At 40.0% G+C, this 21,758-nt stretch overlaps 1 protein-coding gene across 2 annotated transcripts in view; it reads right to left on the reverse strand.

Moving 5' to 3' along the window:
- CAP2 (cyclase associated actin cytoskeleton regulatory protein 2) overlaps positions 1 to 21,758 on the reverse strand; it is a 147,075-nt gene that overhangs the window by 20,759 nt on the left and 104,558 nt on the right. For both annotated transcript variants that reach the window (XM_090269785.1, XM_090269784.1), the window contains exons 5-7: positions 17,559 to 17,702; positions 17,144 to 17,229; positions 13,245 to 13,350 (exon numbers count right to left, since the gene is read on the reverse strand). In XM_090269785.1, the coding sequence (XP_090125911.1) occupies positions 13,245 to 13,350; positions 17,144 to 17,229; positions 17,559 to 17,702 (336 nt within the window). The remainder of the gene's footprint in view (positions 1 to 13,244; positions 13,351 to 17,143; positions 17,230 to 17,558; positions 17,703 to 21,758) is intronic.

Consider the following 21,758-nt stretch of genomic DNA (forward strand, 5'->3'; position numbering starts at 1 on the left):
TAAGTAGTCTCAATGATTAGTTTGGCCTTGCCTTGCTTTGTTCCTACTATCAGAACTAAATCTGGAATTTCCAGATTGTCTTTCTTCTTGTCTGCTAGCATTGGCAGCTTGAAAATAAAATTTCTCATAAAATAAAAGGAAAGATAAATTTTCCACGGGAAAATTTTCCAGAGTTAAAGATAGCAGAGTATACTCATTGAAGAGACAAACTATAGATAGCCAACAGCTATGAAGACCAAGAGTGCCTGACATGTGGCTTGAATCATCTGGACCATTACTTTATTTGGCCAGAAAGGCCTAGGTCTGAACTACCACTGAATTAAAGCTTTTGATCCTCTTTCAGATTTCAGGGCCATAAAAAAAAAACTACTGTATCGCTCAAATTACCCATACTTGGTAGATGGCAAAGGTGGAGGTGAGGCAAAATAATAGCTGTTACAAAGCTGATTTACATTTGGCCCTGTATTACGTTATTTACTTAGGGAAAAAAAAAGTAGAAGCATCACTATCTGTTGAGCTTTATAGCTGAGGCACACTAAGACAGAGTAACTTTTGTCTCAATTTCGGTTCCAAAATTCACAGGAAAGGTCAATCGGTGCTTAAGTCTGGGAAAAGGCCTGTTATTAGCTCAGCTTGCATCAGTGGTGCAACCCGGACCAACAAACTGTGGTCTGGGCTTGGCACTGTGTTGTATTCTAGGAAGGGTTCATTTCACTTTAGAAGACAATCTGTATCTTTCCCCCATCCCTTCCTAAGAAAACCCTTTTGTTTAACCTAATGTTACATGCATTTCCCGAGTTTATACCAACTGGGAATAAGGGACATACAGGTGGCAAGTGACAGGTGGAGGGGAGGCACTGGTGACCAATATGCCCCTATACAATATGCATCATTCATTTCAGTTACCATCATTTGATAGAAAAAAAAAAAGAAATTTGATTTACGTGACTCTTGAACAATGGACACAATATGTATAGTTAATGGAATAACACTGTGAAAATTTCACTGTGAAGAAATGTGATTACACATTAACACATTCAATTTAGCAAATGTGTTTGGACATCGTGTGTGTTTCAGGCCCTGACCAGTCACTGCTGCAGATTCCAGTGTGGACTGGGAAGAGGACTCTGCTCTGGGTGAGCTCACAGCCTCGGGAGAGAGAGGAGAGACTGCTGTGCTCCCAGGCCATGGGCACTTGGCTATTGGCCTTGTATCTTTGCCCAGGCTGTACCTTTGTTTGGAAAGCTCCTCCTCAATTTACCATCTGGAGAATTCTTAAATATCCTTCAAGGCTCAGCTCAAAGTTCTCTTCTTTCATAGGTTTTCTGGAGCTCTCCTAAGAGGAAATGTCCTGCTTCTCTATTACAAGGACATGTTGCGAACACTCTTATTTGTCTCTGAAGTCAGGCTCGGTCATCTTCCCAGCCTGGGCTCTGAAGAGCCACTCAATATTCACCATGATGTCACCAATCATGTGGCCCAGTGCCTGAATCAGTGTCAGTGGTTCACGAATAAGTAACTGCTTTATAAAATAGAAAGTGCTAAGCATCACAGAAGAAATGCAGATTTTAAGAAGTGTTATGGGCGTTCTGTGGAGGGAAAGGAAAACTTCCAGCTTGGGGCAGGGCATGGTCATAAGCAGACATCAGAGAGGCTTCTGGGAGAACTGACCGTTTGAAATCACTTTGAAGGATAAACGGATTGAATCTGACACAAGGAAGCAAGAGAAAGGCAATTCCAACAGCAGGGACATGAGTGTTGTCATTACAACAAATATATGCAGCTGAATTGTTAGCAATCACACTTACAGATCCACATTAGTATTGTCTTTCAAAGCATTACCTTGGATGTGATACATTTGCTTAATGGAAGTATCACTACTCAAAATTTTCCTTTCGAATTGCCTTCACACCTGTTTACCAAAACATATACACCAAAAAATCACTCCTGCCTTTGTACTTTGCTCCTTTTGACTAAAAAGGATATTATTTGGATGAGTTTCTCTCCAAAGAGGGTCTCACTGGTTTTGGCTATTTGAAAGATAAAAGTCATTTTTAAAGAAGGAAGATTTGCTACCACTTAGTTTCCTAAAAAGGATGAAGCAGAGGCTTTATCTGTCACTCTCCTTTCTCACTGGGAAGGGACAGGGCGATAGTAAAGCCACTCAGATATGAAGGAGATTACCAGGAGGCCCAGTCTCAGGAATTCGTGTGTGTATGGGGGTCCTGGGGGCAGTGGGGGCTAAGAGGCTGGGCCCAAAGGCATGGTACCTTAGTAGTGAATCAGAGCCTTGGGCGCCCAGTATGGCTCCACTCTGGGCTGGGACTGACAGCTGAGTTCACTCGGGGTGTCCTCCTATCCAGGCACCCCCAGATGTGCTCTGGGAAGCACCTCAGCATGCACCCTTAAATCACAGCCTCCTGATTTTCCTAAGAGGGGCTGGAGAAGAGACTGGGCAACAGGATACCCCCAGTTGCACCACTGCCTCCAACATCACACATTAAAGAATTTTATATAAGCACACTTAAGTTAAAATATTCCTGAGGTGATGGTTTAAATCAATCAGGAACATATAAGAACTTGCTGGCCCTTGGGTAGAGAGAGTTCAAGTTCTTGCCCTGGCTGGTGTGGCTAAGTTGGTTGGAGTTCTGTTCCATAGACCAAAAGGTCGCGAGTTCAAGTCCTGGTCAGGGCACATACCTAGGTTGCAGGTTCAGTCCTCAGTCAGGGGGTGTACAAAAAGCCAACAATTGATGTTTGTCACATCGATGTCTGTCTCCCTCTCTCTCCCCAACCCTTCCCCTCTTTTTAAAATCAATAAGCATGTCCTCGGGTGAGGATAAAAAAAATTAGAGAGTTCAAATTCTTGGTCATGAAAATGTTCTGGCAAATAAAATAATCTTGATCATTAACGTAGGCAGTTTTAAAAGCAACTACTGTTTTGATTTAGGGAGAGAAAGATTGAAATTCTCTAGAAAACATTTATGTATTCTTATCAACTAACAATAAAACTCAAAGGTATTTATGAGACAATAAAATAGTTCTAAATATAAAAAGCTTACTGAGAGCTTTATAGTACAGCTAACTCTAACTATAGTGTATAAAATTGTAGATACTTATTTTTAACCTACGTTTATCCCAGCGAAGATATGGCACAGGTAAAAATAAAATCATCCCAAAACTTCCAAAGGCAGAGTTTGAACTTACAGGCAGTATCTATCAAATAAGACAACTGGTTAATAAATAAGCAATCATTACATAAAACCTTCTTACTCTTTAATTCTATAAACTTGCATCTACCTCCAACACTCTAGAAACTCCCTTCTTTTTTCTTCTTTCTGATACGAGAGAGAGAGAGAGAGAGAGAGAGAGAGAGAGAGAGGGAGAGGGAGAGGGGGAGGGAGAGGGAGAGGGAGAGATCAGTTGCCTCCCGTATAAGCCCCAATGGGACCAAATCCACGACTGAAGTATGTGCCCTTATCAGGCATTGAACCCACAACCCTTTGGTGTACAGGATGATGCTCCAACCAAACCAAGGCACCTGGCCAGGACACCAAAAACTGCTTTCTGAACGTCACTAACAGGATAGAAGATGGCAGCCTTTTTCCAGTTCTTACAGTGACAGTGATAGACACGCCATCTTTCTTAGGGCTCCGAGACCCTGGACTCCCTAGTCCTCTTGTCTCCTTGACTGATTCTCCAAATAATGGAGTCCTCCAAGCTTTTATTCTCCTTCACATTCTCTTTTTTCTCATGTATGTAACTATCATCTGTAGGCTCTCCCCCCAACAACCCCCCTTCAGTGACATTCAGACCCGCGTTTCACCTGCTTGCTACAGCTCTCCATCTCCATGGATGTCTCACCTGCACTCCAAAAACAAGATGGTGAAGGCTCGCTCCTCTAGTAACCCCTCCTGTCAATTTCCCTATTCTCACTGATGTTGTTATGATTCTCCCAGACTTCCAGATTGGAAACTATGTTTAGAGTTAATCTCTCTCTCCACCCCTCTCTCTGCCACTGACGTTTGGCCTCCAACTCAGTGTCCACCCCAACTCTTTCTTTGCATTGCCATTGTCACACTCTAGGTCACATACCAACTACCCCACCCTTGGCCATCCCCTAGTCTCCTAACATGTACCATGGCCTCTAATCTCTTCCCTTTTTCCAGCTGTCTTGCATAACTTTCTGCTTAAAAACCTATGATGAAGGAAAAAAGAAAAAAACAAAACAACCCTGCACACCACATAGGAACATCTTCTTAGGATAACACATGAGGTTTCAGCATCTGGCCCCAATTTGCCTTTCTGTTCTCACCTTTTGCTTCATTCCGCTCTGCAAAGCTACCAGCTTTTGTCTCAAAGGGCTTTGTTCACGTCCTATGCACCTGAGCTGAATTCTCTAAGAATTGCCTTTCCTTTACTGTCCACCTCAGGAACACCTACTTGTCCTTCCAGACCCAAATCCAGTGTCAGCCCCTTTGTTACCCTTCTTGCCCACCCAGGAGTCTAATTAGCAAGGTTTGTTTCCAACATAGCCTTATACTGTTGTTACTTACTTTTGCTTCAAAATTAAAACTTGTTGTTTGATGGCAGAAACTGTAACATAAATATAATGCCGGATATGTGCTCTGTACATGGTAGGTAGCAATAAATAGTTACTAAATAAATGAATGAGTAAAAGTTAATGATTTCCCTGGAGTCTCCCTCAAGTTGGACTCCTTTGGTCCAACTTAAATATACAAGAGCAGTGCTTTTCAAACTTTAACATGCATATAAAGCACCTGGGGAAGCCTTACTAAAAGGTAGGTTCTGATTCACAGGTCTGGGGTGGGCCCGAGATCCTGCATTTCTAACAAGTCCCCACATTGCTGTAGGCCGGAGAACCACACTGTACTACAGGATTGGGCACCCCCCCCATATTTTCCTGGTCTATGCTACTTATCATGCTTTGCGCTTACCTCTAGCACGTTACTCACCATTTTCTATCATGTTGTATTGTTTATCTATTCAGCTAGAGTGTGAGTTTCAGTGGACAGGAACTGTGTCTTCTGGGTCATATATCCATTTCTGTATTCTCAGCACATTGCTCAGAATACAAAGCGGGGCAAAGTAGGTGCTTAAGCAATGTTTAATTCAGGCTGAACTCACAGCATTTCCACTTGCTAGTCAATAACACTCCTGATACCCTCTGAGCACCATGGATCTCTTCCACAGGAGAAAATTAGGAGCTAAAAACCCATGAGCAATTAATGCAGACTGACTGCAGCTGTGGTCAGGCAGACTGGAGAGAGCCTCTCTCCGTAGCCAGAGAATCCATGGGCTTGTGGTCCAGACAAGCGACACACCATCTGAGGCTTTGTTCCTTCATTTTGATTGATAAACTCAAGACATAGGTTTGGGAAGACTTTACATTATTGTGTGTAAAATGCCTGTATCATATGTACCTTGAACTTCTTGTAAGTAAATGTTTGTGCACTCTGCCAAAAATTAGCAAAAATGATTATTATTTAAAAAAAAATAGGACTTCTGGCCAAGATGGAGGCGTAAACAGACACTCTGCATCTCCCTCCACAACTAAGAAATACAACTAAGGAATACAACTGCCTCAAAACTAGAAACAACAAAAGTTCCAGAAAATCAAACTGCATGGAAGTCCAGCAAACAAAGATATAAAGAAGAAATACTCATCCAGACAGGTAGGAGGGGTGGAGCCAGGCGGACAGGATGTGGTGTGGTGGTGGCAGCAGTGGCAGCAGTGGCAGGCTGGCAGAAAGCACAGTCACACGTTTTAAAAAACCAGGAGGGACACCTGGGGAGCTTTCCCAGCTCCTCTAGCCCACAGTCCCAAAACTGGAGAAAATCAAGCTTTATTGCTTCTGTATGTGCAGACCAGTGGGGGTTGGGGTGGAGGCAGAAAGTGCTGGTCTCAGCAGAGTCCGCTTATTTAAAGGGTCCCAACGGTATTACAATGTCCTCGGACCCACCCACTCTGGGAACCATGGCCAGGGCAACAGCTAGAGGGGCATTAGTCCAGTGCAGAAGTGGGTGAGGTGCCTGGAAAAGGGGCGAGTGCTGGGCAGGCAGCATTGTTCCCTCTCGGACCCATCCCCCACATACAGCGCCACAACGTGGTGAAACAGGTCACTCTGTACTGACAAATCCCTAAGGCTCTGCCCCTTACAATGTAACAGGAGTTATAGCTCTACCTGGGACGTGGAGGCAAACAAACACAGGAGCCTGTCAGAATGAGGAGACAGAGAAGTATGGCCCAAAAGGGGGAATAGATCAGGTTCCAGTGGGAGAACTAAGCAACGAGGAGATAGCCAACCTAACAGATGAAAAGATAGACAACCTAACAGATGCAGAATTCAGAACATTGGTGATAAAGATGCTCACAGGCTTGACAGATATGCTTGAGTACGGCAAATGCATAAGAGAAGAAGTGAAGGCTATGCTAAGTGAAACGAAGGAAAATTCACACAAAACTAATGGTGAAGGGAAGGAAACTGGGGTTCAAATCAATGATTTGGAACGTAAGGAAGAAAAAAAGTCAACCAGGGCAGAATGAGGAAGCAAGAATTGAAAAAAATGAGGAAAACTTCCCAAATTTTGTGAAGGAGATGGACATACAAGTCTGGGAAGCACAGAGGGTCCTGGGCGAGCTGGATCCAGAGGGGACCACACCAGGACGCATCATGATTGAGATGCCAAAGGTGAAAGACAAAGACAGAGTGGCAGAGGGTTGCCTACAGAGGGGTGCCTATAGGACTATCAGCTGATTTCTCAGAGGACACTTTGCAGGCAGGAAAAGACTGGGAAGCAGTATTCAATGTGATGAAAGGCAACCTGCAACCAGGATTATTCTATCCAGCAAAGCTATCATTTGAAATGGAAGGGCAGATGAAGTGCTTCCCAGACAAGGTAAAGCTAAAGAGTTCATCATCACTAAGCCATTATTATATGAAATGTCAAAGGGACTTACTTAAGAAAAAGAAGATCAAAACTATGAACACTAAAATGACAACAAACTCACAACTATCAACAACTGAATCTAAAAAATAAAATCCAACTAAGCAAACCAGAATAGCAACAGAATCATGGGTATAGGGATCATTTGGAGGGTTATCAGCTGGGAGGGGGGAGGGGGAGAAATGGGGAAATGGTGCAGGGATTAAGAAGCATAATTGATTGGTACAAAATAGACAGGGGGAGGTTAAGAATAATATAGGAAAGGGTGAAGCCTAAGAACTTATATGCATGACCCATGGACATGAACTAAGAGGGGTGGGATTGCTGGAGGGAAGGGGAGTACTGGGCAGAGGGGAGCAAAGAGGAAAATAATTGGAAATACCCTAACAGCATAATCAATAAAATATACTTAAAAAAATTTATTGTGACTTGAAAAATATGTAAATAAATAAAAAGAAATACATAAAATAATTCTGTTCCTAGTTTAAATAAAAATTTAGACATAAAGATTGAGTTTTTGCTTTCAAAATCAAAGGAAGACAGATAGGCCAGACTTGAAAATGTAAAGACATACATACTTAATGACATGCTACAGAGTCTACATTATTTACAAGTCAGGGTACCCTCTGGCTGAATTTTAATTTGATCACAAGCAAACTGTTTTCGCTTTGTGAATAGATATTTGTTCTTTAAGTTTAGAAAGTCTGAAAAGAAGTATGTACCTGGTCTCCTGCTTTGAGGAAAATAAGGCCCCACCTTGGGTAAAATTGTAACCATTTCCAATTAATATTTACATTTTCTGGAGGTTCAGGGGAGATTAGGATGGATGACAATTTGTGTACAGGGTAGATTTTTTTAAAAATTCACATTTTAACAGAAAGAATTATTACATCACCACTACATAAGACTTTGTACACATTCATTCTGTGTAGTTTTATTCTGCTTTATAAATAAGTGCATTGTAGTTGTTTTCATAGCTAAAGTAATTTGGAAAGACATATGAAAGGACAAAAATCTGTCAAGTTTAACACCAGAAAGTTAAGAAAAAAACACATTTTATCCTATTTATGAGATTATTTTCATGATCTTTTCCCGGACAAATCCACACTGAACAGAGTAAATAGCTGGAATGTTGATCTGGACAATTCATAGAAAAAATTTGTTATTTTGGTAATTATAAGTGTAAAGATTAGGTGTTAGTTTTTCAGCTTTAATTATCTGATTTGCAAGAACTACCAACGAATATTACAAAACTGACCAACTGCAAGGGATAATAATTTACAGTATTGGGTTGCTGCCAAAAGATCAATTTATTCCACAAAGGGTATTTGAGACCTAGCGCAGAGGAAACTATGTAAATTAATATGGAAAAGAGTTCCCAATAATTAAACTACCTCAAAACTGCAAGAAGTTTCTGGTGTACAGTCTTAGGCCATGGTCATGCTGAAGACAAGCAACAGAAACCAGAAGATTGCATTTGCCACAGTAAACACAATAAGAAATTCCAGATAGATTACTTTGCAGCTGCTTCTTCCCCTGAAAGCAAACCCCCCCCCCCACTTGTGCACATGAACCCTCTTGCCAATCACATCCTGAAAAACGTCTGGCTTCAACGTTTTGCATTTTGCTGTGACAACTGAAGGGAGCAACAGTTGTCTGACACAGCTGTAGTCTGAGTGTGCAGGTTAGGAGGGGGGCACAGGCAAATACAGTTAGTTCCAGCTGCTGACTCAGAGGCAATGAGTCTTTCTCAGAGCCGCACACGCTTGGAAACTCAGTATCCAGCAGCATGCATGCAGTTAGCTGGTCACTAAAACCACATAGTGTGTGAATTGCAAAACCCAATTTGAAAGAAGAAAACAAGTGATTCACAATACTGGAAATTTAGATTTTAAATTAAAGCTATATTTAAAAATATTTTGTAATAGTTTTTGTTACCCCAAATCTTAGAAGAGAACAAAAATACGTAGAAATAGGTTTATGTGCATATGTCTTAAAACTTGTCAAAAGATTTAGTACATATGATGTTATCTCTGAATCAACATTTTCTTATCATAATCACATTCTTTTTTTATTTTTTATTCTATTATAGTTGTCCCAATTTTTTCCCCTTTTGCCTCCCTCCCTCCATCCAATGACTCTAGCCCACAGTCAAGCCCCTCTCAATTGTCTATATCCATGTGTCATTCATATATGTCCTTTAACTAGACCCTTCCCCTTCCTTCCACTATCCCCTCCTACATCTATCCGTCTGTTCTACGCTCCCATGTCTCTGGTTCTATTTTTTCTTGTTAGTTTATTTTGTTCATTAGATTTCAGTTACAAGTGAGGTTATATGGTATTTGTCCTTCACCAACTGACTGGCTTATTTCACTTAGCATAATAGTCTCTAGTTACATCCATGCTGTTGCTAAAGGTAGGACTTCTTTCTTCCTGCTGCATAGTATTCCATTGTGTAAATGTACCACAATTTTTTAATCCACACATCTACTGATGGGCACTTCCCAGCATATAGCTAATGTAAATAGTGATGCTATGAACATAGGGGTGCATAAGTTCTTTTGAATTGGTGTTTCAGGATTCTTAGGGTATATTCCCAGCAGTAGAATTGCAGAGTCAAAAAGTAGTTCCATTTTTAGTTTTTTGAAGAAAGTCCACACTGTTTTCCATAGTGGCTGCACAGTCTGCATTCCCACTGACAGTGCACTAGGGTTCTCTTTTCTCCACATTCTCACAATACTTGTTTTTTGTTGATTTATTAATTATGGCCATTCTGGCAGGTGTGAGGTTATATCTCACTGTGGTTTTAATTTGCATCTCTCTAATGGCTAGCGATGTTGAGCTCCTCCCTTTTTTTTTAAATTGTATTTTTTCCATCACCATTTATCCCCTCCTAAACCCTCTTCCATTCCTCACTTTTAAGATCTGGCCAAACCTTTACTGTAGGATGCCTCCATTAAAGAAGTGAAGTAGATGCTTTGCTTTATAGTGATTACCACTTTGAATAGAATTTCCCATAGTATATGTTAGGTTGCCATAAGCTTTTTGTGGTGCATATAGGAATATCATAAAGGACTGTCCATTAAGATTGAATATGTTTGTTAAAACTCCTGAATATTGTGGTATCAATGAACACCAACACCACATGCATTTTACACATGCATACTTTTAGCATAGTTGTGATCAGTAGGCAAATAAATAAAACTATTTTTATTTAGTCTTTTTTCCCCCCCAAATTCCATTTGAATAGATAATTCTAAGAGCCCTTTTCCCTCTTCTTTGCAAGAATGCTGTGATTCTGGCTATCATTGTTTACCATTCATTTTGCTGGCATGTTGTCAGACCATAATAAGTGAGCAGAAATTCATTTAATTTATGCTATGAATTATGTTTTGGAATCGTTTAAATAGTTTTTAATAACTTAAATAGAAATTTAGATTAAAATGAAAACTGTAATTTTTATAATATACTTTTAAGTAGTTTTACCCCAAATTTATAAGAAAAGAACATAAATATCAGGAAGTAGGTTTCTATGCATATGTCTTGAAGCTTGTCAGTAGCTTTTGTATATATGATGTTATCTCTGAACCAGCATTTCTTCACCATAATCATTCTCACTTTTAATATTTGGCCAAAACTTTATCATACTACTCTTCTGTTAAATAAGTGAAGTAGATGCTCTGCTTTATAATGGTTATCATTCTGAGTGTAATTTTCCAGTAGTATGACATGTGCTCAATAAATAATAGCTGTCATTTTTATTGTGGCAATCCATGCTGCCCAATGCGTGCTCTAAGGATCATTCATATTTTGCATATTTAAAACATTTATAAACATTTTTTTCAAAATGTATGGATCTCATCCAGCATCTTATAAAAAATGAAATAAAATAGAAAATATATGAATGCACATCATGTGGTAAGAAAAGGTATTGTTTTGTAAAACTTATTTTAGTATTGCGGGTATGGTGTGTGTGTAAAATGTATTTCTTATGACAAATTGTCTTAAAAAGTTTGAAAGTTATTGTCACAAGGCATATATTTCTAATGAACATATGAAAAGATAAGTATTCACTCTAGAATAAAGCAAAACAGCCACTACATTTATTTTTCTATAATTAATAATCATTTGTTTACATTCAAAACACAATTACTCAGCTTTGCACATTGCATTAAAGGTATTTAAACCGTTTAAAAGTAATTTTCTGTTCATTTGCCATGGGCACCATTAGAGAATTAACAGGTGTTTGTTGACATGATTATTTTCTACAAATGGATTTTTATTCCTTTTATATTTATCTACCATGAAATAATAAAACACCTAATACTCTGGATGTTTAGTTTGCTCTTCTCTCATGACTACCTATCTTCATGACAAACATGTGACAATTCCTCTTTATGACAAATAAACCTATTACAAAACAACACCTCATTGGAAATGTATAAAAAATAATTCCAATTGGTCTACAATAACACCCAACCACATCCACACATACCCTTCTTCATTAAAACCCTTCAGATGGTTAGGACTTTTCTTTCAGAAATCATAATGCTGTGAGCAGAAGATAAATAGTCAACTTAGTTACTGTATCTTGCACTGCACGTTTCAGCTTATGGAGAAAATAAGCAAAGTAGAAAATAAAAAGGAGTGTCAATTTTTAAGGGTCAATGTTAACATTTGTACAAGTGTTGCGGAACAAATGCAGAAGTCCCACACTCCCTTGAAAAATCACAAACTCTGCCTTCACTTTAAGCCTAATCTGCTGACATTAACAATTAAAATTGAGGACAGGTGCTGGATACGGCATCAGGGAAGTGTGGGTTCTACCCTTGAATAGAATTCACAAATATGCCATTTCACCTCAGTGTTTACTCCATCAGACCAGCCACTGTAACTACTGAAAGGTAACATTCATTTATAACAGAAGGGATTTTCCACGAGACGCATTTCCCAAACAAGTACATATTCTTAATAGGTTAAACAAGATTCTAAAACACTCCACTCTCAATTTAGTTCTGTTTACTGAGTATTTATTTACTCAGAACCAAGCACTATGTTAGTTGCTAGAGATAGAGATGAGTTTCCAGTCGAAGGAGAGAGCTCCAAAAGCCCCCCAAAATTACAATTCTATAACCTAAGGCTATGATTGAGGTATAATAAAGCAATGAAAGAGGCATAAAGGGAGGGCATCAATTCCAGACGGAAAGCCAACAGATCAACGAAGTCTCTGAAAGAAGTGATGCTGACCTGGAGTCTCCGGGAAGAAAGAGGGGGTACTTCCCCCAGGGAACTCAGGTCATATAGCATGATTTGTCTGGGACATTGCGATGAAGGCTGAAATTCGCAAATTTTGAAACAACAGTTTGATTTGGTTTGACCTCAGCACTGCACATGGTCAGGATTCCATGAATAGCGCGGTAGTGCTTGGGCTCCAGTGAGCGAGAGAAGGGAAGATAAGGGAGAAGGTGGAAGAAGAGGGCTAAGGTCAGATCAACATCTCACACAGGAATTACAGTGGGAACAGACACAGCCTGGGATTTTAACCTAAGACTAGGATATCACACAAAGTACTAGAATTGCTTAAGCATTCAGAAATGTTATTCGGTAAACTTTAAAACACCAAAAGAGAAAGCAAAAACATTAAAAGTCACATTTTATTCATAATTCTATCTCCTTAAAATTAATGACAACTTCAAACCTTTCTATTTCCTTCAATTTTTATCACAGTTTCTTAATATAGATGCCATCTGAACCCTTCGAGTGCCACATGTAATTTGAAATTTGGATCAACATGAGAAAAATTATATCAATATATAACCTGAGGTAAAAAAAAAGAAAAAGAGAACAAAACATAAAATATGAATTATTCCATTGTTATTTACATTTATAGCCATCAAAAAAAGAGTTTCTGGGAGCGACGCTGGCACTTTTGGGAAAATTTGTCAGTGTTGCTCACAGTGACGTTGGCCCTCAAAGGGTTAAAACTTATAAACTTTTGCACTCTATCACTAAAGTATCTCTGAATTTCCCATGTAATTATCATGTTTTTTTTAATAGCTGTCAAGTGTTCTTACCATAGACAACTTTACCACTTCCTGTATGTCATGTAGGCAGTTTCCAGATTTTCCTATGACAAATGACATTGTCATAAATAATTTCTGCATGTATATTTTATCGTATGCTTTCCTGGAGGTAACTTCTAAATTGTGAGATTACCAGGAATAAATATTTTTATGATGTTTTGTTGCCCAGGTAGAAGAGAGCTTGGTACTTACTGTTTTGCTCCAAGTAAGGCCTGTGGTGTGGTGTTCCTTGATGTACGTTTGAAGCTCACTCCAAATGTTCAAATATGACTTCACCCAGTCCACATGGCGTAAATCGCTTTGTTGTAAAAGACAGTGGAAGAGAGTGGAGTTAGGATCCAAAATCAGGCTTAAAAAAATGTTCAACTATGACTTCACCCAATCCATATGATGCAAATTGCTTTGTTATCAAAAAAAGTGGAAGAGAATGGAGTTAGGATCTAAAACCAGATTTTAAAAAACAGGGAGACACATGTAATCCAGTAACCAAGCTGGATGAGCCTGGAGCATTTGTCTTTATAGTCCAGTCACTGTGAACTGATTCCAAAGAGAACCCTGAAAGAAAGGTGGTCCAGGTCTCTCCTGAGGGGAGCTGCGTGCCCTGAGCTCCAGCTGTGGAGCAGAGAGGGGGGACCACAATGGGAGATCCCACAGAACCAGGCCAATTCAGGCAGATGACTGGAGAGGTGACCCTTACTTTCTGTACTGCCTCTAATGCAAAATGAAAAACCACGTGCTTTCAGGAAGGAGAATGGTATTGAAAAGAGAAATAAAACATCCTTTGATTTGTTTTCTAATAATTTGGTTGAATTATTTGGTTGAAGTGTAACAAAATTTGAGAGTTTTAGATTGGTAAGGAAGCTGCTGTTATAAGAAAGATGGTTTCCTACAAATGGGTATCATTCTATACTTCTAAAGGTAACATTCACTTAAATTATCTTAAATTGATACTCATAACAGCAATGCAAGCTTGGCAGAGTATTGCCATATTTTTAATCCCAATTTTGCTGAACCAAGATGTAGTAAATGCTTACCTTTTATAACAGGATTGAGACAACTGTCAGAAATAGTAAACTTGTAGATAGGCAAAAATAGTTGCATTTTCTTTGAATAATTTCCACCCACACATTTTTTCCCTACTTCGAATGAAGTTGTGGTAAATGAGAAAGTGATGAAGTCTCAGTTAACAAAAACTTAATTACGAGCCTGGGCCATTCACCTGAAGACAATCACCAACGGAAATCTCTATTGCTAACGCTTCCATCACTAATGACTTTTCTCTGGATGTAATTGTTTTGTTCTCCTTGAAAAGCTCCATGAGAAGGACCACCTCATGTTTAGAGTCTCATCGTGTTAAGTCACGCCATTTAAGAAAAGTGAAACTGGGAACTGAAGTCATAATTATCATCTACTCCTTGAAGATGAAACATGTGAGTGTGGTTTTGTTCTATATATTAAGATTTACTGTTTATATTAATCAAACCTGTGAAAAAAAATCTCATTTTCATTTTCTCACACTTTCACAGTCAAATCCTAAAAGGCTAAGTATAGCTTCATATGTCTCTCACATCAGTTTCCTTACCCTGTGGGGTGTGTGAGGGTCTTAGTACAGTGCCTTGCACATAGGAAGCAATATATACAACAGCTATTGTTAGAGTACTAAAATCATTTCCATATATGGAACATATATATTGTTATTTAATACATATATGTGTTTATGTACATATGTGTATGTACATATAACACACACATCTACAGACATTCTAGAAATAGCAGGTTGCTTGTTTCTATTAAAAAAAGTGTAACAAGTGCCCTGGCTGGTGTGGCACAGTGGATAGAGCACTGGCCTGTGAACCAAATGGTTCCCTGGTTCAATTCCCAGTCAGGGCACGTGCCTGGGTTGTGGGCCAGGTCCCCAGTTGGGGGTGCCAAAGAGGCAACTACACATTGTTGTTTCTCTCGCTCTCTTTCTCTCTCCCTTCCCTTCTCTCTAAAAATAAATAAATAAAATCTTTTAAAAAAAGTTTAACAAGCAATAAAGCTCAAGCATGTATAGGAAACTTCATTGTTTGTTTAACTATTATAGCATGATTTTGACTTGAAGAAAGTTCTAGCAAAACTTGTAATAAGGAATAACAATATGTCTTCTAGCCTGAAGTCAGTCTCACTGGACAACACATTAAGCAGGACCCAACTACACATCAGGAGCTATAAACCCATCCTTGGTTTTCATTTACCCTGGAAAAAGCTATGGTAGGGTCATGTGATTTTAATAATTATGACTCAGAGAGACCATACCTCTACAAAGTCAAAGTAATTAACTTACTCTATTCATTTACTGAAAAAGAGCCAAACAACCAATCAAGGGTTGCCCAGATGCAGAGTTGACCGCCCACAGGACTTTTGTTTAAACCACAGGGAAGCCTGACTCAACTCCTCTCCCCACAGCCTGCCTGCAGGTAGGCAGCATGAGTGACAGGGAACGGAAACATGCTGCAGCAGCACTGAGCCCACAGAGTGAAGGCACAGCTGGCTTGGGTGCACCCATAAGTGGGTGTACCATGAGTGGTGGGCAGTGTTCTGCTTGACAGGTTACCACCCCTGGAAGCTTGACCAGTGACTTGGGACTGGTCTGACACCTTACGGAAGTGAAGTGAATGAATCTCCAGCTCTGGCTGCATTTCCCTGGCATATGGTACAGTCTTCAGGTGGTCTACTAATTGTAATTGAGTTGTCGATGCTGCCAGAAGTACGTTTTCTACTCAATAGCTAACATTGAGGGACAAACACTGGACTCTATTTGCATGTGTACAAAAAAGCAGAAAACCACAACCTTCCTGGCTATGCTGCCACCTAGAGAGAATCACTCACATCCATGGCCCTACATACACTCAGGTCGGGACTGGGAGAAGACCAGGAGCTGATGAGCTGAGATAAAAACAAAAATGGCTTCCAAGGGCGATACATGAAAAGGCAGAGACCTAGGTGGTGCCTAAGGTATCCAGTCCTGAAAAAATGACTAGATACAGAAGATCTTTTACAATGTGGAAATCACTATGGGCATAGGTTCATGCTGACATAATTTTTATGTCCAGCTCTTATAACAAAATTGACTGTTGAACTGTTATTTTTATGTGAGAAGAGCAGGCATCTTGCACTTTTGATGCCTTTTCTGTAGTCTCTGATACACGTGGCAACATTTGGAGTTGTATCATTGGGCATTGCCCCAGTCACAGTTTTCTGGGTGCAGGAAGTCTATTGTTAGGCATAATTAATTTATTTGAAGTTCTCCTGGAGTGAAAGAGGAAAAAGCCATGCCTAAGTCTCCTAAAGCTGCCCTCCTTAAAAGCTATAGGGCCTCTTTTGCTAACACAGAATAAATAAACTCTATGAAGGTAGCACTGTAGTTTCGGAGACATTTTCCTGGATATTCAGTTCTGGTGTCTCTCCATTTGGTCCCATTTTCAATTTTAACCTTAATCTAGGTCTCGCTAAGATCAATGATTTGGGTTTAGAAAGCAATGGTTTTAAAATGTAAAAGCTGGTTCTACAGGCAAACCCATTGGTTCAGACTCATCTGTACTTCCCACAGCTCTCTGAGGGTTGCTATTCTTATAAATGTCTCTCTCCATCCCAATTGTATTTCATATTACCACAAGCTCTGCTTTCCCTCTCATGGCCTGGTTTATTGTCTCATATCACTTCTGTTCTTTATTTATACTTCATTTTCTGATTCCCCCTTTCCTCTCTCTGTTCACCCACTGACTCTATTATGATTAGTGTAAAAGTTTTGTGACCATATGGGACTGGTCTATCACAAATCATCACAGAGCTCTTGCACTAATGTGGGAATATGTAATAGATAACATGGATTCAAGTGGGAGAGTTTATTCATTACGAGAAAGCTAGGCACACTTTCTAAAACACTTTCCATTTTGCTTTACCTGCAAAGGTAGGATTTTTCATTTACATTCATAGTAAATTCATTAACAGCTCTTGAAAGCAAGTAGTAATGAACTATATTAAATTTTAGGGACAAATATCGAATAAGCACTTAACTGAAAACTTGGTCAATAAAAGAAGGTACATACCTGTGTTTGTAGTCCTTTAAGACCCTGTTAGTGTAAAAGGTGGCAGCATCATTCATCTCCTTGACATAAGGACCAGGTTTAGGGGACTGAGAGAACAGGACCATCACCCAAGCATAGAAGGAAAAAAAAAAGGATAAGAAAGAAAATGTCTTAAAGAAGAAGAAAAGCAATGGAGATGTTGACCTGAAAGTTGGAGTCAAACTTTGCTCTGTAAAGACTGATGAAACACTTTCCACATCTTAGAACACAAAGTACTGAACTTCCAACAGCATAAGGAAGTGCATAAGTCAGCCTGCACAGACTCTGCAGTCAGTGTAACAGGCAGAGGATGAAGGAACCTGAAGGGAGCTATGGATTCTCCTGAACACTCCAAAGATGTGACGAGGGGCAGGGGCGACACTCCACCTGGACTCACCACAGCTATCCACCCAAGGGCAGGGATGCTTTCGCTGACGGCTGAGAGGTGGTTAAACATTGTACTGCCCCGGTTCTTCTCTCTGAAAGTCTGGATTTCCTGAATCTTTTCTGATATTGGTTTCAGAAGCGCAGCCACGTCATTCTGTAAGCAAACATTGAGAGTTGTTACTAAGGACAGGACAAGCAGGTCCCCTTCTTGCTGGCCTAAGCTTTAGTCAGGACTCGCCATTTGCTGATGGCTTTCAGAATAGAATGGGTTTTTGTTGTTGTTGTTGTTATGATAATACTATATATACTTTCATTCCCTGAAGTATGAAAAGTGCACATTGTTTCGACAGCATTAATGTCTCCTGAGACATGGAAAAATCTCAAGAATATGATACAGCCCTATTTTAGAGAATCATGTAAAGGACAGAGTGAAAGTGAGTGTGGATCAATTATGTTTTCAAGTGGAATGCATAGATCACACGCTGTAATAACACAGGTCTAAAATCAGGGTGGGTGAGAGGTTAGTAAAAAGATAGCTTTCTATTCCTGTAGGAAAATGATGTGAAAGGGGGTCCTTGCTCTTATCAGAGTTACCATAAAATCCATATGAAAAAGTGGAAATATTTCACTAAAGCTCTTTTTAAGAAAATATGATGGCTTATAATATTTATAGTTATCTTAAAGTATGTTTTGATTTTTTTTATACAATGCCCTGGGTCAACCTGGTCTATGACTACTGATTAATTCAATAACAGATTTCTCTAGCCATATAAAAAATGACTTTCAAAATTATGAACTTCTGGTCAAGATGGTGGCACAGGTAAATGCAGTACTCCTCCCACAACAATATCAAAATTACAACTAAACTACAGAACAATGACCACTTAGAACTGCCTGAAATTGAATTGAATGAAGTCCTACAACTAGGCAATTAAAGAACAGCCACATCAAGACTGGCAGGAGGGGTGGAGACATGGAACAAAAACATGTGGCAGATAAAAATTGGCAGGGATATCTTGGTTGTAGAGGTCCCTGCTGAGGAACAAGGGGTTCCAGCCCCTCACCAGTCCCCCCAGCCCAGGGTTCCAGTGCCAGGAAGAGAAGTCGTCATAACTTCTGGCTGTAAAAACCAGCAGGGATTGAGGCTGAGGGAGACGGAGGCTTCTGGAGTCCCAGGCAGTTACCCTTAAAGGGCCTGTGCATGGATTTACTCAGACTCACTCCCTCTGAGTTCCAGCACTGGTACAGCAGCTTGAAAGGCACCAGAGACATATGGGAAGAATCTAAATTGTTCAGCATCAGAGTGAAAGCTGGGGCAGGGAAGATTTCTTCAAGACAGAAGTGCTAGAAGAGGTCACCATTTCTCTGATGAGTTCTCCCCACACAGAGCCAGCAGGTGGGCACCATATCTGAGATCCCATAAACTGGGCACACACTGTTTGTCCCACCCTGGTAATAACCCGAGACCAGCCCCACCCAACTTGTGGACCAAATCAACCTGTTTCCAGTGACTATTCCATAGGAATGCTGTTTTGGTTCATGCTTTAGATTTTCCTAAAATCTCTCAAACAAGCAGAATCTGGCCTCAAAGCCCCATACCTCTCACTAAGTGGCCCCAGACCTGGCAGCAGCAGCAGCTGGCCTTGATTCACAGCTTGGCCTTGCCTGGGCACCTCCAAGCCCATTATAATTAGTGGCCATCTGCAGATTACTTTGTAGCTCATGCCAGGTGGCCCTGGGGAAGAACACAGGTGGTAGATAACCTTGGCCTGTGCCTCCCAGGAGGCCCCAGAGCCAGTACACATCGTCAACAGCTTCAGACCATGCCAAAGCACCAGCCAACCACCTCCAGAAGTGACACCCTCAAGGCAAGACTCAGTGGGCACCATAGCCCTGCTGAAGGAAATCATGCTCTGTGGGATGGGCCCCTGCACAGCTGGTCTTCCATGGTGGTTGGAGGTCAGTGTGGTAAAAGGTCAGTGTCCGGTGGTCAAAGCTAGCCCTTTGCAGCTGATAAGCCTAGGGATAAATCCCTCACACTGACAATACAACAGCAATCAAGGCTCAACTACAGGAGGAGGGTGTCATAGCCCACACTGTGGTGCACGTTGCGTGTCCAGTTTGGGTGATCAGGAAGGCTGTCACACTAGGCCCTACAGGACAGCTACTACATTAGGCCACTCTACCAAGCCTGGGAGACATAGCAGCACTACCTCATATGTAGAAACAAACACAGAGGGGCTGCCAAAATGAGGAGACAAAGAAACATGTGCCAAATGAAAGAACAGGACAAAGCTCTAGAAAAAGAGCTAAATGAAATAGAGACAAATGATCTAGATGCAGAGTTCAAAACATTGTTATAAGGATGCTCAATAAACTTAGTGAGGACATCAACAGCATAAAAAATAACCAGTCATAAATGAAGAAAACACTAACTGAAATGAAGAATATTTTACAGGGAATCAATAGTAGAGTAGATGGAGCCAAGGATCAAATCAATTATTTTGAATATAAGGAAGCAAAATCATCCAATCAGAACAGCAATAAGAAAAATGAATACAAAAAATGAGGGTGATATGAAGAGTCTCTGGGACAACTTCAAGCGTACCAACATTGGCATCATGGGGTTGCCAGAAGAATAAAAGAGAGAGCGAGCAAGAAATTGAAAACCTATCTGAAAAAATAATGACAGAAAACTTCCCTAATGTGGTGAAGGAAACAGACATACAAGTCCAGGAAGCAAAGAGTCCCAAAAAAGATGAATCCAAAGAGGCCCACACCAGGACACATCATAAGTAAAATGCCAAAGGTTAGAGACAAAGAGGCACTCTTAACAGCAGCAAGGGAAAAGCAGTTAGTTGCCTACAAGGGAGCTCCCTTAAGACTGTCAGCTGATTTCTCAACAAAAACTTTGTAGGCCAGAAGGGATTGGCAAGAAATATGCAAAGTGATGAAAAGCAAGGACCTACAACCAAGATTATTCTACCCAGCAAAGCTATCATTTAGTATCAAAAGACAGATAAAGAGCTTCCCAGACAAGAGAAAGCTAAAGGGATTCATGACCACCAAACCAGTATTACATGAAGTGTTACAGTGTCTTCTAAAAATATGAACAATTAAATGGCAAAAATACATACCTAACAAAAATTGAATCTAAAAAACAAAATAAACAAACAAGCAGAACACAAACAGACTCATACATAGACACAGAAAACATTTTGATGGTTGCCAGATTGTAGGAGGTTAGGGGCATAGGTGAGAAAGGAGAAGGGGTTAGGAAGTACAAATGGGTTGTTACAGAATAGTCATAGTGATGTAATAGTCACAGGAATATAGTGAATAATATTTTAATAATGATGTATGTTGTCAGATGGGTGTGAGATTTATAGGGATGATCATTTAGTAAGTTATGTAATATCTAATCACTGGGAAGTATACCTGAAACTAATATAATATGTATGTCAACTGTAATAAAAAAAAAGACAAAAATACAAAACAAATTACGTGAGCTGACTTATGAAGCATCACTTACAAAGTACCACTGAAATAGGTGCTTTTAACATCTCTCCATATATCGCCTTATCATTCCCTACGTTCTCTGTTTTGAAGACCAGATACAAGGTTACAGTACCTGAATTTTTTTTTGTGTGTGTGCTCCAAAGAAATAGAAACAGTCATTTACTTCAGCTTTGTGAAAGCAGTTGAAGACACTTTTAAATCTTATTTGCAGGAAATAAAATAGGAAAGCCACTAAAGTTTTTAAATTTCTTTAACCAAGACTTCAGAGCAAAGGTTCAATCTTGGCTACATATCAAAATCAGTTGGAAGCTTTCAGAAAGAGGCCTGGACCCCACCCATAGAGACTCTGACTTAACTGATCTTGAGGTGACCTGGGCTGGGGGAGATTGGAAAACTTTCTCAGGTTAGATTTTAATCACTGCTACAGATGGTGGTAGCTTAATACCACTAAAGTTGTTTCCACTAGGGAAAGCAAACCATTAAGGAAGTAATTATGTTCAGCTGCTGCAGCTTCCAGACCTCTCTTTTCCTTCTTGACCCCTATATATACCCTCCCATAAAAGAGATGTTGTATGTAAGGGCTTTGGAATTAGAACGATCTTAATTCAAACCTCAGCTCTGCCACTTACTACCTATGTGGCCTCAAGCAAATCACTTAATCTGAGCCTTGGTCTCCTCATTTGTACATCAA

This window comes from Furipterus horrens, unplaced genomic scaffold (genome assembly GCF_987537825.1).
Source record: "Furipterus horrens unplaced genomic scaffold, mFurHor1.1.pri manual_scaffold_3, whole genome shotgun sequence".
Classification (NCBI taxonomy): domain Eukaryota; kingdom Metazoa; phylum Chordata; class Mammalia; order Chiroptera; family Furipteridae; genus Furipterus; species Furipterus horrens.